General features: G+C 46.2%; 1 protein-coding gene across 2 annotated transcripts in view; it reads left to right on the top strand.

Annotated features, from left to right (window-relative positions):
- The first annotated feature begins 2,096 nt into the window (after positions 1-2,096).
- NPR3 (natriuretic peptide receptor 3) overlaps positions 2,097-16,508 on the top strand; it is a 66,280-nt gene continuing 51,868 nt past the window's right edge. For both annotated transcript variants that reach the window (XM_027092655.1, XM_027092656.1), the window contains exons 1-2: positions 2,097-3,384; positions 12,695-12,817. In XM_027092655.1, the coding sequence (XP_026948456.1) occupies positions 2,628-3,384; positions 12,695-12,817 (880 nt within the window). In that variant the 5' untranslated portion in view covers positions 2,097-2,627. The remainder of the gene's footprint in view (positions 3,385-12,694; positions 12,818-16,508) is intronic.

Raw genomic sequence — 16,508 nt, 5'->3', positions numbered from 1 at the left:
ACTAAGCCCACGTTACACAGTGTGCGGAATCATATCGCCGTTGGCCAGTGTTCCGCAGACACGGGGCATAGCGAGCAGTAATAGTAAACCTTGGTTCCTTCACGTCTCCTGGCAACCAGTTTCGAAAATCATTAAGACCCTTGGAATTCGGGATTTAGCTTGTTTCTCTCTCTCTCCCTCTTCCCTCCCTCCCTCCCTCTTTCCCTTCCTCCCTCCCTCTTTCCCTCCCTCCCTCCCCCCTTCCTAGGAGTTCAGGGGGGATTTTATCGCTGTGAAGCTCTACATCTCAATTTCCAGTATGTGAGGACTACCCTTTGTGTGGAATTAAATTGTACACAGATGCCTCGTTTGCTACTGGTTAGCAGCTGTAATAAAATAAATGAAAGTTTTCGCAGGAGTAATAAGGTCCTACTTGAAGATTCAGAGATCACAGTGCATAATCTGAACTCTAAATGCCCCGGAGGATGAGACGTTACTCATAATTACATTTACGGTGCCAGAAAGAGCGACAAGGAGGGTTCTGTTAAAGGTGACGAGCGCTGATGCCTGAAATTGCCACATCTCCGGAAACCCCAATTTGCCTTTTTATCGTCACAAATGAGAGCGACTGCTCTTTGAGGCCTCGGCGTTAAACAAAGAAAAATAAAACAAAGACCAAAAAGCAAACTCAGCGCCTGGGGTGGTGGCATCGGGGTTACAAGTCGGCTACAAGTTTCTGCCGAAAGAGGGCGTTGGTCTAATAGACTAATAGAAATTTGTGGACACGGACGCCCAAATGAAAGACCATTTTCAATTTATTTTAATTTGTGGGACTTCAGTGTCAGAATTCACCCGTCCAATGTAGTACGTTCCCACTGCAAATGACCTCGGTGTGTTACCACGTTCAGAGGGTCAAGCTCCCATTCGGACCTGCCCTGCAGCGCAGCGGACTCCGGCGAGGCTCCTCTGGCCACGGACTTCTCCACGGCCGTTTCCACCCTCGTCTCCACCGCTGCTGTGCCTGTGACAAGTGTAAAGACTGGGTCTTGGACGCAGGACCTTCCTCGGCACTACCGAAGCCGGAGCACAGGGTCTCGCGCTGCCCGCAGGAGAAGCGGTGGGATTTCCGAGCGCACGGATTGGAGCGGAGGACGCGCCTCCACCCAGGGGACCCTCGGGGTAAAGCTTTAGGGCGAAGGTCTCTTTATTTAATTACCTGGCTTAGCAAGTAAAGCCCAGACGACGCCTTGGAGATGCTTTTCAAGCTTTCTTTCTGCCACCTTCAGAAGAAATGTTCTCTCGTCTTTGGAGGCAACAAGTTTAACTTTTCTGCTCGCAGCGCGCCGGCGGAGGTGTCAGTGCGCCGGGGACCCTGGATGCCCGGCAGCACTGCGACTCTGGCGCGAACTCGCGCGGCTCTGGGGGAGGAGGCCGGCGGGGGTGGGGAGCGCGGGAAGGAGGGATAGCTGGGACGCCTGGGCTAGCTGGGCGCTCCAGGTCCGCGACCGAGCCGTCTGCCCCGGGACCTTGGTCCCTGTTCCCTGACCTTGCGCCAGGGGACCGGGAAGGTCGAGTGCACGCCCCGAGTGGGCGCATCAGGAGGGAATGTGGCTGGAGTGAGAAAGAGGTGAGAGTCATCGGGACCCTAGGGTGTTTTTTTGTTTTTTATTTTGCAACGAAACCACCAATTTCCAGGGCCACCTCCTTCCTTTAATCCTGTTGTTTTTTGCACGGCGTGGGGTGTGTGTGTGTGTGTGTGTGTGTGTGTGTGTGTGTGTGTGTGTGTGTGCCTGCGCGCGTTTCTTTACTTTCAGACATATTTCCATTTTTAAAGCCCGGAACTGGAAAGAGAGCTGCCGCGTGCGGGGCCAGGGAGAGGCGGGGACCCCGCTACACCCAGGTGGCTGTGTAGCGCGTTGGGGGCTCCCGCCGGTACAGAAGTGAGCGACTGTGGCTTTAAGGAAAAGGCCCAGGTCTGGCGGGGAGCGGGGAGTTAGGGACAGGGGAGGGGTGGGAAGAGTAGGGGTGCGGGGAGGAGTCCTGATGTAAGAATGTTAATGAGAGGCTCCCCTAGCCCAGCCGCCACCCCCCCCACGCTCCCCACCCGCTGGAAATACAAGCCGGGCCTCGGCGCGCCTTGTGTGGTAACACGCTCCGCCGCTGCCACGCTATTTAAACGCGGGTTATGGATCCAGGAACCGGCGCGAATCAATGAGATCAAACGCGAGGGAGATGCACCGTCAATTACAAGCACTTGGACAAGTCTAACTTTTTCTTCTTTTACAAATACGCTTTCAAAAGCAACCTTAGCAATGCCCAAATAAGAAGCCACCTCTAAGCAAAATAGTATATATAAAGGGAGGGCGAATATATATATTTATAAGAAGTATATATATAAATATATTACAGACGTACAGGTTTACACCCGGTGAACTTTTTCTTTTTTTCTTTTTTTTTTAAACGAGTGGCATTGCAAAGGAGGACTCTTCCTCTCTCTTTCGGCGAGTTAGTGAAGGGGGTATTCTGTTTTCTTAGAGCGCCCAAGGGGGCGCAGGGACCTCGGAGAGAAGAGTGGGGAGGAAAGAGGAAGGGTCGGTGGGGGGCAGAGGGCGAGTCCGCACCGAGGGCAGGCGCTTTCCTGCGGCACGATGCCGTCCCTGCTGGTGCTCACTTTCTCCGCGTGCGTCCTGCTCGGTTGGGCGTTGCTGGCCGGCTGCACGGGTGGCGGTGTCGGCGGGGGCGCGGGCCCGGGCGGCGGGCGCCGGGAAAGAGAGGCGCTGCCGCCGCAGAAGATCGAGGTGCTGGTGCTGTTGCCCCAGGACGACTCGTACCTGTTCTCCCTGGCTCGGGTGCGGCCGGCCATCGAATACGCGCTGCGCAGCGTGGAGGGCAACGGGACCCGGCGGCGGCTTCTGCCACCCGGCACTCGCTTCCAGGTGGCCTACGAAGACTCGGACTGCGGCAACCGCGCACTCTTCAGTCTGGTGGACCGCGTGGCGGCGGCGCGGGGCGCCAAGCCCGACCTCATCCTGGGGCCTGTGTGCGAGTACGCGGCGGCGCCGGTGGCCCGGCTAGCGTCGCACTGGGACCTACCCATGCTGTCGGCCGGGGCACTGGCAGCCGGCTTCCGGCATAAGGACACGGAGTACTCTCACCTCACGCGCGTGGCGCCCGCGTACGCCAAGATGGGCGAGATGATGCTCGCCCTGTTCCGCCACCACCAGTGGAGCCGCGCCGTGCTGGTCTACAGCGACGACAAGCTGGAGCGGAACTGCTACTTCACCCTCGAGGGGGTCCATGAGGTCTTCCAGGAGGAAGGCTTGCACACGTCCGCCTACAATTTTGATGAGACCAAAGACTTGGATGTGGACGACATCGTGCGCTACATCCAGGCCAGTGAGCGAGGTGAGCAGAAGTGCGCCTCGGGCCCCAGGCCCTAACCCGACCGCTCTCCGCGGCTCTCGCTACACGCTCGTCCGCTCCTCTGGGGACCCCACTACCCGCTGCGGCACTGAGGACCCGGGGAGGGCGCGTGAGCTTGGACTCGCCGGGCTGTGCGCTGTCTGGCTGCGACGACCTTTGACCATCATCCATGGCTGTGGTGGGGTGTACGCAGAGCGTCCCGGGGAGGTGGTGGAGCCTGGGGGAGGGGCATGTGAGCTCGCAACTCGCTAGTGCTCTGGTCCAACAGGTGCTGTCAAAACTCCTGGGTTTTTTCTTTCTCGCTTCCCTGGCTCCGGCGCCGGGCTTGTGGTTAGGGGCTCACTACGGGTGCCCTTCTCCAACCAGGGTCTGAAAGCGTGACGAGGCCGAAGGAATTTGTTACCCGGTCTTTGCCGACGTGCGCCCCCTCCGAGTGCGGAAGTGTACGCTCTACAGCAGACGCTCCGCCTCACGGTCCGCTCCGGTCTCCGGGTTTCCCGGCTGCTCCTCGCACAGATCCCAGCTTTCTTTTAAAGGCTCATTGTATCGCCCTTCTCATTCCTTCCCTGGCCCCTCCAGCCGCTTATGAACGGGCTTCTGTGGTTTCCATCAAAAATGCCTCGCAGTGTCTGGACTCTGGCGACACTCACTGCCCCCGGCGCGTTCGGCATCGCGGTCTAAAGCGCCGGCAGCTAGGCTTTGCTAGAGCGCGCGCGCTGGGGAAGCGGGCGCTGAACCTCCTTTCCACGTCCCCCCGCCCCCGCCCCCTTGAAGTTTTCTCCGCGGGTCTTTGGGGGTTTGAATAACCACCAAACTGGCCAAAGAGCTCAAGGTTGAGGGTAGTGTCTATGGCTACAGGGAATGGGAGGAGAAGCGGCAGGTCACGGATATATAATCGCGGAATCCCCCAGTGCGGCTGCCTCATTGTACTGTAGAGTAGACCTGCGGGATGGCGGGTGGAGATGCCAGCATAGCGCAGCTCCCTCCTTACCGATGTCAGGTTTGGGTGCATATCACTCAGGGAATCCCGCCTGCTCCCGCTCGGCGCGCACGCGCCTCTATTGTCAGTGGGGTGCAACCCCAGCAAAGCTCCCCACTACCCGACACGGGGAGACGGAAGGGGAGAGGGGCCCACTACCCCACGCGGGGAAACGGAAGGGGAGAGGGGCCGAGCCGGGCGCGGGGCTAGCCCACGACTTGGCACGGCTGGGCACCTGGGCGCTGGCCGTAGGAGACAGCACAAGCGGAGGCAGGGGGCCTCAGCAACAGGTGAGAGTGGGTAAAGGTTCCAAAGAGGATGGCGGTGCGGTCATCCCCCTTCCCAGTTTGACTACTTCGGACTCGGAGTGAACGCACTCTTTAGAGCGAGGAGGCGGGAAGTGTTGACAGTGGGGATGCAAGGCCAAGTTTTGAGCGTTCGAACTCCAGGCTGTCTGCGCCGAATTCCTGCCAGCCAAGCAGGCGGGGCGCCGGCTTTGCTGATTATGTAAAAGGGCACTTGTATACAATGGCTGCGGATTCGCCACGCCAGACTGAGAAAGCCACATCTGCTCTCCCACTCCCAGTCCCCAGGTTACGGCAGACCCCTGCACACCTCGGGCTGCTCTAGCCCCCGAACCTGATTATTCAGCTCTCGCTCTCGAGGGCTTGGAGCTAGGAGTTGGAGACTTCCCAGCTTGGGCTGGGGATGGGGGTGTGTCCCCCTACGGGCGAGATCCGCGGTCTGCCAATGCGTCCGTGATGCTACTGCCCTGAAGGTCTCAGTGCCAGCGGTGATCTCCTCGCACGTGGCCTGGGATTCGTGGCCGAGGTCAGCCCAGAAGAGGGCAGATCGAGGCCACCGGGGGCCCCTCAGCCTCACAAGGGTGTGGCTGAGCCAGAGGGTAGGGAGGGCGTCAGGGCCCTAGTGGGTCTGGGGGCTTCAAAGAGATTGGGCTACAGTCTTGCTGCTGATTATTTTTTAATTCCGAAAGCCTCGTAGATGTTCCCAAGCCTCTTTACTTTTTTTTCCCCCCAAGTTTGAATCTAGCGGTGAAAGTTTGTTTGACTGACCGGTATGTTTTACAGGTGAGAAGGTTACCATTCTTACTCTAAAATACATTTCCAACAGTGACTTGGCAGTTGTTCAGAAATATGAAACAAAATAATTTCTCCCCTAAGCCCTCCTCCCTCCCCTGAAATTCCCTACTCTCAGGAGAGAAAGCTGCTTGATAACAGAGCTCTCTCTGGGGGTCTTTCAGTTTTACTAATCACCTTTATTTCACCATAAGTGGTTAATGGGTTAAATAGGGGTCCAGTACAAGGATTTAGTGGCGTTTGAATTTTCAGAGCTCTTGGCCTGGCTGAGGCATTCACTGGGGAGGGAGCTTGGGCTGCCATAAACCTCTGTACCTCAGGCTCCTCAGGTAAAGTGGGGGGATGCTGGGAGGAGCAAATGAGCTATCTTACAGGAATGCTCTGAAACAGTGCAGATGCCTCCTGAGTGCTCAATAAACCTAGGTTTTATTAGAGTTGTTATAATTATTTTATATATATGGTGATAATCTCCTTTACCGGAAGGCGAGACCATGTCAAGGGTGAGAAGCAGACCCTCTGGATCTGGCGACTGCACTCAGCTGCTGCAGGGCCTGCCCAAGTCACTTACTTTCTCAGAGGCCGAATTTCCTCTTCTGTGAAACGGAGGTGGGATGAGAATCAGGCCTCTTCAGACTGGTATTTGGTGGTTCTGATTTCTGCTCACTCAAGTGTAAAATGGAACTGACTCTATTTTTGTCTTTGAAAATTCCATATTAAATATCATAGAACTAGAGAGTCACCCCCCCCCCCTTTTGAAGATAATGCTTTTAGCATCTTTTTGGACTTAAGTTCATCTTTAAAATCAGATCACAAAAGTTTTAATCTCTCTTTTTTAAAAAAATTAATCAAGTTTTTGGCTGTGTTGGGTCTTTGTTGCTGTGTGCAGGCTTTCTCTAGTTGCAGGAGCAGGGGCTATTCTTTGTGGGGTTCACGGGCTTCTCATTGCGGTGGCTTCTCTTGTTGCGGAGTACAGGCTCTAGGCACACGGGCTTCAGTAGTTGTGGCACACAGGCTCTAGAGCGCAGGGTCAGTAGTTGTGGCGCACGGGTTTAGCTGCTCGGCGGCATGTGGGATCTTCCCGGACCAGGGCTTGAACCCATGTCCCTTTCATTGGCAGACAGATTCTTAACCACTGTGCCACCAGGGAAGTCCCAAAAGTTTTGGTCTCTTAAAGGGTAAAACTGATAATGCCACCATCTCTAATAATAATATAACTAAAATTTCATTTGGCTACGTGTGTGCTATAGAATGAAAAAGTGAGGGGTATTATTTATTCTTCTTAGGGATTTACTATCAAAATCAATAATTAACATTTTTTCTCTCATATTTTTAGCTAACATATATCACTAAAATACACACACCTGAGCATGTATTATTTTTAAAAAGTCAACTACTACCCTCAATATTCTATACTCAACGATAAATTTATTTTTAAAAAGGGAAGTTTAAAAAGAAATATTTTTTTAAGCAATAAAAGCCAGCAGTTGTTTTGTCTATACATCTCATAAGATGCAGAGCCAGAAGTGTGTGCACACAACATTTTTGTATGAAGAACTGTAGTTTTATCTTTTTAGTTATTAATATGTCATTATTCTTGGCCTGCATAACAACTGTAGTGATAACAGTATTTAATCAGTAGAAGAGTCATTTATTTTTAGAATTAGGCTGGGGTAAATGACAGAGAGTTTGGTCAGAGTTTTTAAGCAAAGAACCCATGATAAATGTAAAATAACTAATTCATAGCAGGGGGTAAAAGAAGCATTGTAGGCTGCAGTGTAGAAATTCTGAAAGCCTTTGGAGTAGATGGAACTTTGTGAACAAAAAAAATAAAGGTGCAGTCTCTATTTTGCAAATGAAACCTATTGCTTATGTAAAGTAAAAACAGCCAGAGAGAAATATATATTTTTAAATAATAGATTTTATTTTTATGAAAGCTATACAGCTATGTAGTTTAGAAAGTCAGAAAATGACACAACTCTTACTAGGAGTAAGAGTTTCCTATCTCCTGCTCCCCATATCTCACCTCGCAGAGGCAACTATTTTCAACTCCTGTAGCTATGTCTGTAGGTATTTGACTTCATACCTCTAAATAACGTTATTTTTTATTTTTTTCAGGTTTAGGTCTTATTTCTTGCCATCCCAGGGGAAGATAGTGATTTAGTTTTCTTCTACTGCCTGTTAACCACACACTCAAGCTTTCCTTCCAGTCATCCTTTCAATATGATCGTGTCAGTTTTTTTTTTGGTTAGCTCAGTATTCAGTGTCTGTATTATTATTACCTTCTAAATGCTATATGTAGTTGAGCCATATAAGCTACTACAATGATATTTCTTTATTGCCCTACTTGTTTTCCTTGGGGTTAAAAATATAGTCTATTTTTGCTTAGTTTCCTATGAACTTATAACTAAATCATCTACCAATTCTCTATTTTAAGCCTCCTGAGTTGCTCCAGTTTGGTTATTTTCTAAGCATACCACATGGTTGCCACTCTGGCTTCTTTCTTCCACATCCTCTGCAACTCTATCACCTCTCCCTTTTGAGCTAGATCCCTATGTGTTCCTATTTCTTGGTTTATGGCCTTCTTTTGGTGGAGCACATCCTCCAGGAGCTTTCTGAGAAAGGATGGATGAGAGCTAAAGTTTGAGACCTTTCACGACTGAAATTTCTTCTTCCTACCCTTATACATAACTATAGAATTCCAGGTTGGAAATAATTTTTCCTCAACATTTGAGGAATTGTCATTTACGTTCCAGTGGTGCTATTGGAAAGCTTGATTTGATTGTGGTTTTTGACCTATTGTTTGCTATTTGCTTTTTTTTCTGTAAATTTTTAGAATCCCCTTTTTCTCCCAGTGTTTTAACACTTCATTTTGATTGTACTTGTGTGCCCATATTTTGCCGTATGCCCTTTAGGGTATTGAAGGGTAAGTCTCTTCCGTTCACAAACTCATGTCTTTTAGTTCCGGGAAAATGTCTTAAATTATTTCTTATATCCCCTCATTTTCTCTGTTCTCTCTTTCTACAATTTGTTTTATTTGTATGTTAGGCTTTCTGATTTGGGACTCTGTTTTTCTCATCCCTTTTCTCCTATTTACCACCTGTCTTTTAAAAAAAAGTTCCTCTTACTTAGATGTTTCTTTGGCTCCTCCCACAGTTACTATTGAGTTTTAGTTTTAAATTTCTGCTGTCATATTTTCAATTTGCAGTACATGGCATATCTTGTTTTGCTTCCATGGGATAACCTCTCTTCTCCCTTGTAAGTTTAGAATTAAATAGAAGATGGATGCAAGAGTCAGATGGAGAATATGAAAATGTCATTTTTATTATTGATAACCTGTTGGAGAACATGGGTTTAGATCTGTTGCCAAAAGGGCCTGCCTGCTATTACTTCCCCTCATAATTAGGCAGGGTCATCCACTAAATCACAGGTAGTGCTGCAGGCCCCCCTCCAGGACACGCCCCTTACTACAGGGTGAAAGTTGCCCGTAATGTGTACTCTCTGCAAGCAGACACACCCCAAAGAGGAAGGAAGAAAGGGCTGAGTCCCGTATGCCCAGTTGTCTTTTCCAGACTCAGCAATCAGACAGTTCCCTCCTTCTCCTCCCCCACGGGAATGGGGGGAGAGGGACAAATGAAGGCACATGGGGAGATGAAGAGTGGCCTTCTGTTAGAGGTTGCTCCAAATGTAAACCTGAAAGGGGGAAAGGGTATCACCCTAATTCAGGTATGCTTCCTGGATTGTTTTGGGGTCTCTGAATTGACTTCTCTAGCCACCCCTTTGTACTTCTCTCTGCTGTTCTTAGAGTGATTGCAAGAATGTGTTGCAGTAGGGAGAAGCCACTTAACAGAAGACATTGTGGGAATCAGATAGTGGAGGGTAACATGGAATATCACAGATAGTGGAGGGTAACATGGAATATCACATGTTCTTTGGCAAGGGGGAAAAAATAGAGCAGAATGATGAAAAGTCTATCCAGAAACTTGGAACTGCATCATCATTTCCTCTTCTAGAAGTTTAACAATTTGACCAAAAATGTTAGTACTTATATATTTAAATATCTATTTAATATACTTAAATATACTTAATATATGTTTAAATATTTATATATTTAAATATACTTAAGTGTAGCAGAAATTATTTTAATTGACCTCCACTTAAGCAGCTTGCAGCGTTAGCTGATGCTCTCCTTTTCTCTATAAACTTTATTGGCTGTCAGTGAACGCTGGTAGCCGGTATACTTCTCCCATGTTTGCCAGCACATTTCTCATAAATCTGTTTAAAGCAGTTGTACTTATTATTATAAGTATGCAATTTAATTAGTTATTATGTAAACTGATGAAACATGAGTAAGAAGAGAAAGCTATTTCAGTGAAAACTATTTTCAACCTTCCGAAAGATTGTATAGAGGCATGTTGCTAAAAATACTTGCTGTTGAATTAGGCATGAATGAAAAAGCCATAAGAGATTAAGGAACATTCTACAAATGTAGAAGGACTCTGCATTCTGACTGCTCGGCCAGTGTCATTAAGTGCTTGCTCCAACTTAAACTGGGCGATAATGTGCACTATGGGTTTGTTTTGTGGAAGAAAAACAATACCTGACCCATGAAGATGGGAGTTAGGATTTCGTTTTCAGAATTGGACCACATCGTCCACACAAAACAGATGGGATCTACAATAATTCCAGTCTGCTCAGATAGGCTCAGTGCTGCTCTGTGTCACTCTTGCTTGGTCCAAGCAGGTACTGACATTTAAAGAAAGAATGTGTCTATCACAAGGGGTTGATCTTAGTGGTGATGGGAAGAGAGAGAAGGAGAAGGGCCAGGGCTGTAAACATAGAAAAGAAGTGACAGAGAGGCCAGTGTTGGGCTGACAGACAGCCCATCCAGGACTTGGGGAAGCCTGTGCTCTGGCCTGAGGACACAGCCTGTTCAGGCCTGGGCCAGGTGTAGCTCTTAGACGGATGCTTTGGGTTATCAAGACCTGATGCCTTTGGATGCTTGAACCCTGCAGCTGATCTCCCTGATTCTGACGTCACCCTCACTAACATCCTTCTGCTTATAATTTGGCTCCTCAATGAGCACTCCCAGGTTTATGTCGGCACAAACATGTTTGTGACCACTGTGGTCCTCATTGAAATTAATCTTCACTTCAGATTATCTAAAAATATCTGAGTTAGGTTATCGGGACTCTGCTCCCCCAAGCAATGACTCTACTCTTTATGTGCTGACAGAATCAGGTTCTGTGTCTTAAGGTTTAGAGCCAGACTCTGGACTATGGTCAAGTGATCAAAAGATGATGAGGTCTGCCAGTGGAGAGTCAGCCAGGCTTCCTGGAGCCTCCCGGTGCTGCCCACCCTTGGAATCCACACTCTTCCAACTTGTCCAGCCTTAGCCCAGGTTGTTTTGGGAGACACCTTGGCTCTTTTGTCATTTAGAGGACTAGAATCAAATCGGAGCTAAAACAAGTGTCTAGATCACAGTGAGTAATGAGGAGTTTCTTCAAAAGCTTCCTTACTGAGACATCTTGAAATTTGACTATTCATCCCAAATATATAACTGTATTTCCAGGCACAAACAACACCTACTCCCACAGTTATAAATCTATCGGAGTTTTGTATTGTTTTAAAAACTTGTTCTGCAGACTTTGAGCCTGTCGCCTGAGCCCTTTTGTCGTAAGAAATGTCAGAGTCATGATCTAACGCTCTGAATTAACCTGTGCAGTAAACGAAATGTCAGCAAGCGCCTGGCCCTTCGCGCAGGCTGCCAAGGAGGCTTTGGCACAGCCTGAAGTTTGTTCTGCATCTTTCAGCACCCATGCTTTTACAAAGAACATACACAACCTGCAGGGCTGGCACGCATGGCGATAATGTGGTTATGGCGCCCAGGCTTCTCCTCTCCTCCATGTGTGCAGAAAAGCACAGCGGGCACTGTCTTGGGGGCCAGGGGCCATCAACAGTGATCAAAATAACTGGATGAAGGCCAGGTCCCCACTTCCCTCTAGTCCGTTGCAGCTCTTACGTGGCAGACAACGCTATTCTGCAGCTGCTTAAAGCCTCTCAGCTCTGACAGTGTGGCTGTGAACTGAGAGCACGTGGGGAGGGACCTGGAATCTTGGTAACTATTTCCTATATATGTTGAGATAGCTTGAGAAAAAGGGTTCTACATTCAGACTGCAGAAAGCCTGTAGCGCTCGCTGCATCCTCTGATTTGCCAAATGAAAGCTTTCTCAGGAAAGTAGGTTTACTATGCGAGTAAAAGCATAAAAAGCAGCTGACAAGCCTCACTATCTTATATTGGGCAAATCTGGGAATTTATTGGAAGTATTTTTTTTAAAGGAATTCATTCTGAAACAATTGTGTATGTTTGGAAAAGACGTAAGAACGTATAAAGCACCTCCTATAGCCTTCACCCAGATTTTTACCAATGGTTAGCATTCTGCCGGTATGCTTTGCCATTCTAATCTCCCCCTTCCCTCCCTTGCCCCTCCAAATATATACACAGGTACATATACATGCACAAATATTACTATCTTTTTAATGAACCATTTGAGAGTAAATAGAGCTATCATGCTCTTTTACCCCTGAAAACTGAAGTGTGTGTTTCCTAAGAACAAGGACATCCACTCATATAACCACAGTAGAATTATGAAAAGCAAGAACTTTAACACAAACACAATACTATTATCCAATTTACAGACCTTATTCAAATTTCTCCAGTTGTCTCAATAATGCCCTTTGTAGAAAAACTTTTATTATTATTTTTCTAAGGTCCAGGATCCAATCCAGGACCACACACTGCAGTCAGCTTTCTGTTTCTCTAAGTCTCTTTTAGTCTAGAACATTTCCTCAGGCCATCTTTGTTTTTCATGAAAGTGACCACTTTGAAGGGCGCAGGTCCGCTATGCTATACACTGTCCCCCAAGCTGGGTTTGCAGAGCCTTCCTTCTGATTAGACTCAGGTCGCCCCCTGTGAGGTTTGGGGCCCGGGGTGTGTTACACCAGGGGACTCCTGAGTCTGCTCCCATGGTGGGTGATGTCCATCACTTTGTTATGGTGGCGATGGATAGCTTTCTCCACTGTCAAGCTATTATTCTGCCCTTTGTAATTCATGAATAATTTGTGAGGGTTCTTTAGGACTTTAGCCGTGCCCTGTTCCTCGTCAGATGCTGTCCTCCGTGCAGGGGCGTTTCACGCGTCTGTTTGTTCCTCCCCGCAGTGGTGATCATGTGTGCGAGCAGCGACACCATCCGCGGCATCATGCTGGCGGCGCACAGGTACGGGATGACCAGCGGAGACTACGCCTTCTTCAACATCGAGCTCTTCAACAGCTCTTCCTACGGTAACTCTGCCTCCGGTTTCCCCTCCCACTGCCAGGGTGTTAAAAAGGGATTGTGAGACAGGGCCAATAACTTGAGTCATCTCTGTAGATTTGATTTCCATAGATAGGGTTTTAGAAATTTGTGATTCTGAACACTCCCACTTCTCATAAGGTCTCAAGCTTTCCTTCTCTGAGAACTCAGAGCAAAAAGTTACCACCACCTGTGATGCCAAGGGACTTGGGGAGAACATAGCTCACTCCAGCACTCCAAAGGATCATAAATCCAGGCCCTGAGGACCCCTCCCCAGTGCATTTCCAACTTTGGGTTGCCACCATGATGGACTGCTGGAGTAATTTTAGAGAGATTTGGACAGAATTTTTAGTAGCATGGAATAGACTCGAACACATCAATGTAATAGAATAGAACATGTCAAAGTGTGTCACACATAGCATATGTATGGTTTCATACAACTTTTATTTTAGGAATATGATTACATGTTTGTGTGTATATATTTATGCATGTTACACATGTATTTGTAATGGGCCACAATGTGAAATAAATAAAATAACCATTACTGTAAATCGAGGTAAAAAATTTTGAAAGGTGCTGCTCCTAGTCCCTCCTCCTTCCAGATTACTGTCTCTTATCTTCTCTTATAAAAAGTTGGGGAGCTTGGGCTTCCCTGGTGGCGCAGTGGTTGAGAGTCCGCCTGCCGATGCAGGGGACACGGGTTCGTGCCCCGGTCCGGGAGGATCCCGCGTGCCGCGGAGCAGCTAGGCCCGTGAGCCATGGCCGCTGAGCCTGCGCGTCCGGAGCCTGTGCTCCGCAACGGGTGAGGCCACAACAGTGAGAGGCCAGCGACTGCAAAAAAAAAAAAAAAGTTGGGAAGCCACTAACAGTTACAATCAAAAGCATTTAACTCCTTAAAATGGATCTGGGGAAGTTCCCAGGGTTCCTGTGATGGAGGGTGTTCTAAGAAGTCATCAAGATTGCAGGTATAAAACATTTTCCCCAAATGTGGTTAGGGCTCTCTCTGAAGTAAACAGTGTGGGGCTATGGACCATTTTCTCAAGTACTGCACATTGACAGTTACAGGGGAACTGTAAGTGTGTGTATCACGAACAGCATGTTCATGCTGAGCTCCACTTCTCAGTTATCATGGTCGAGATATAGTTAGATGGGATCTAAACCTTAAAGCATATGCCTCAGTTTCCTGCTCTGATAAGCTCCTGGCTTACTTAAGCAGTAGATCATTGTGTATAAACATAATGAATCATACTTCTCACGGGAATAAAGCAAAGTTGTTGAATCAAAAGTAACCTCTCTTCCTGTAGCGGATAAAATTGAAGATTTGAGGCTTGCAGGATAAACACCCAGTTTTCCCCTGCTTGCTCCCATCACTGTCTTTCCCCCTATCTTTACACAAGCAGAGTGGCAGTTTTGCTTCTTGACCCAAGATCAGAATGTAATTACATCATTGGTTACGGTATTGAATTCATTGAGACAGTGGTAGAGACTGGTGAAAAATGAAAAAAATTTATTCTGAGTTTTGCAAGTTGGCTACTGCAAGCATAGCATTTTGAGGCAATGCATGTGAATGCATATTATAAGTGCACAAGTACAAATTAGATACTGGAATTCCTTTCATCCACGGATAGAGCTTGCATTACTTTTCCCTGCTCATTACAATACACAAGTATTATAGAAAATTTGAGAAACATAGAAAAGCATGGGGAAGAAAATAAGTTACTGAAACTCTGCCATGCAGATAAAGGTACATTGATAATATTTAGATGTCTGTCTTGTCTATTTTATTAAAAATTATATATTTATGAAAAATGTTCAATAAAATGATCATACTATCTATAGTATGGATACATAGTATTTTATAATGCTGATATGCCATCTTTCTTAATCAGTCTTTTGTTTTTTAATATTTATGTCATTTCCAGCTTTTTGCTGTAAGAGCAATGCTATATTAAGTTGCCTTGCCATGTGCATTCATGTGTGCACATACATACACACGTATGTATGTGTGTGTAATCTGTAAGACAAGCTTCTAGAAGTAGAATTCTGGGTCAAATGTTACATACATTTAAATTTTGATAGATATTGCCAAAGTTGTCCTTTAAAGAGGTTTGCCAATTTACATTTTTGCAACGGTGTATGAGATATTTTGTTTTCCTGTATCTCTGTCAACCCTGTATCATCTAACTTTTAAATTATTTTATTTATTTGAATTTCTTTTTATGTCCATAAGCAGAGTTTTGCAGTTTTCTTTATTTGAATTCTGCACCATTCTTGCTGAGTTCATTCTTAGACATTTTATGTTTTTTGGTTTTTATTATGTTCATGATCTTTTCCTATTACATTTTGTAACTGTAGTCGTTATATAGAAAACAAGAATTCCACATATTAAATCCTCTGTTCTAATAGATTTTCTTAATCACTTTCAAATAATAACAGTAGTTATGCCTCCATTTTGATAGTTGAATGTTATATTTATCTTTCTTTTCTTACTGCATTGGCCGTAGCCTCTAGAATAATATTATATAACAATGGTGATACTTAATTTCTAATATCTTGTCAGAAGTAGATGTTAAAATATTCTTTAGTTTATGAAGTGTGGTTTTAAAAATTGGAAGTGAGTATGAGTGTTATCAAATATATTTTATCTGTACTTTTAATAAATTTCCTAGTATTGAGCCATTATAGTATTCTTGGAATTAAGCATAGTTTGTCATGATTTTTTTTAGATGTATTGCTGATTTTAACTTTTTAGTGTTTTATTTACGATTTTTGAATCTATACTCATGAGATTAGATAGTTTTCTTGCATTCAGGTGGTATTGTCAGATTTTAATATCAGGTTAATATTAGCTTTATAAAATTAATTGGGACACTTTCCATTGTTTTTATGCTCTAGAACAGTTTATATACCATAAGAATATTCCTTGAAACAATTCAACTCTCGATCTGGACCTAACTTCTTTTCAGAGGTAATTTTTGGAAAATTGAAAAACAAATCTATTTTGAAATAATTTTAGATGTACAGAGAACTTTAAAAAAAATAGAGTTTGTGTATACTTTTTGCCCAGATTCCTCTAATGTTAACAATTTAAATGGGCATAGTACAATTATCAAAATAAGAAAATTAACATTAGTACAATACTACTGACTAAACTACAGGCTTTCTTTGAAATTTACTACGTTTCCTCCGAATGCTCTTTTTCTGTTCCAGGATCCAATCTATTTAGTTGTGTGTCTTCTTTTTGTTTGTTTGTTTGTTTTTTTTGCAGTACGCGGGCCTCTCACAGTTGTGGCCTCTCCCGTTGCGGAGCACAGGCTCCGGATGCGCAGGCTCAGCAGCCATGGCTCACGGGCCCAGCCGCTCCGCGGCATGTGGGATCCTCCCGGACCGGGGCACGAACCCGCGTCCCCTGCATGGGCAGGCGGACTCTCAACCACTGCGCCACTAGGGAAGCCCAGTTGTGTGTCTTCTTAATCTTCTCTAGTCTGTGATAGTTCTTCAGCCTTTCCTTGTTATTTATGACCTGACACTTTGGATAAGTCTGTTATTTTGTAGAATGTCTCTCAATTTGGATTTATCTGGTGTTTTCAAATGATAAGTTGAGTTTACACATTTTTGGCAAGAATACTACAAAAGTGGTGCTGTATCCTTCTCAGTGCAAAATACGAGTGCATAAGAAGT

Source organism: Aethalodelphis obliquidens, unplaced genomic scaffold, assembly GCF_003676395.1.
Source record: "Aethalodelphis obliquidens isolate GAN/ISIS:26980383/991018 unplaced genomic scaffold, ASM367639v1 scaffold80, whole genome shotgun sequence".
NCBI lineage: Eukaryota > Metazoa > Chordata > Mammalia > Artiodactyla > Delphinidae > Aethalodelphis > Aethalodelphis obliquidens.
Note: the sequence above shows the minus strand (reverse complement) of the source record. Positions and strands in the feature narration are given on the sequence as shown.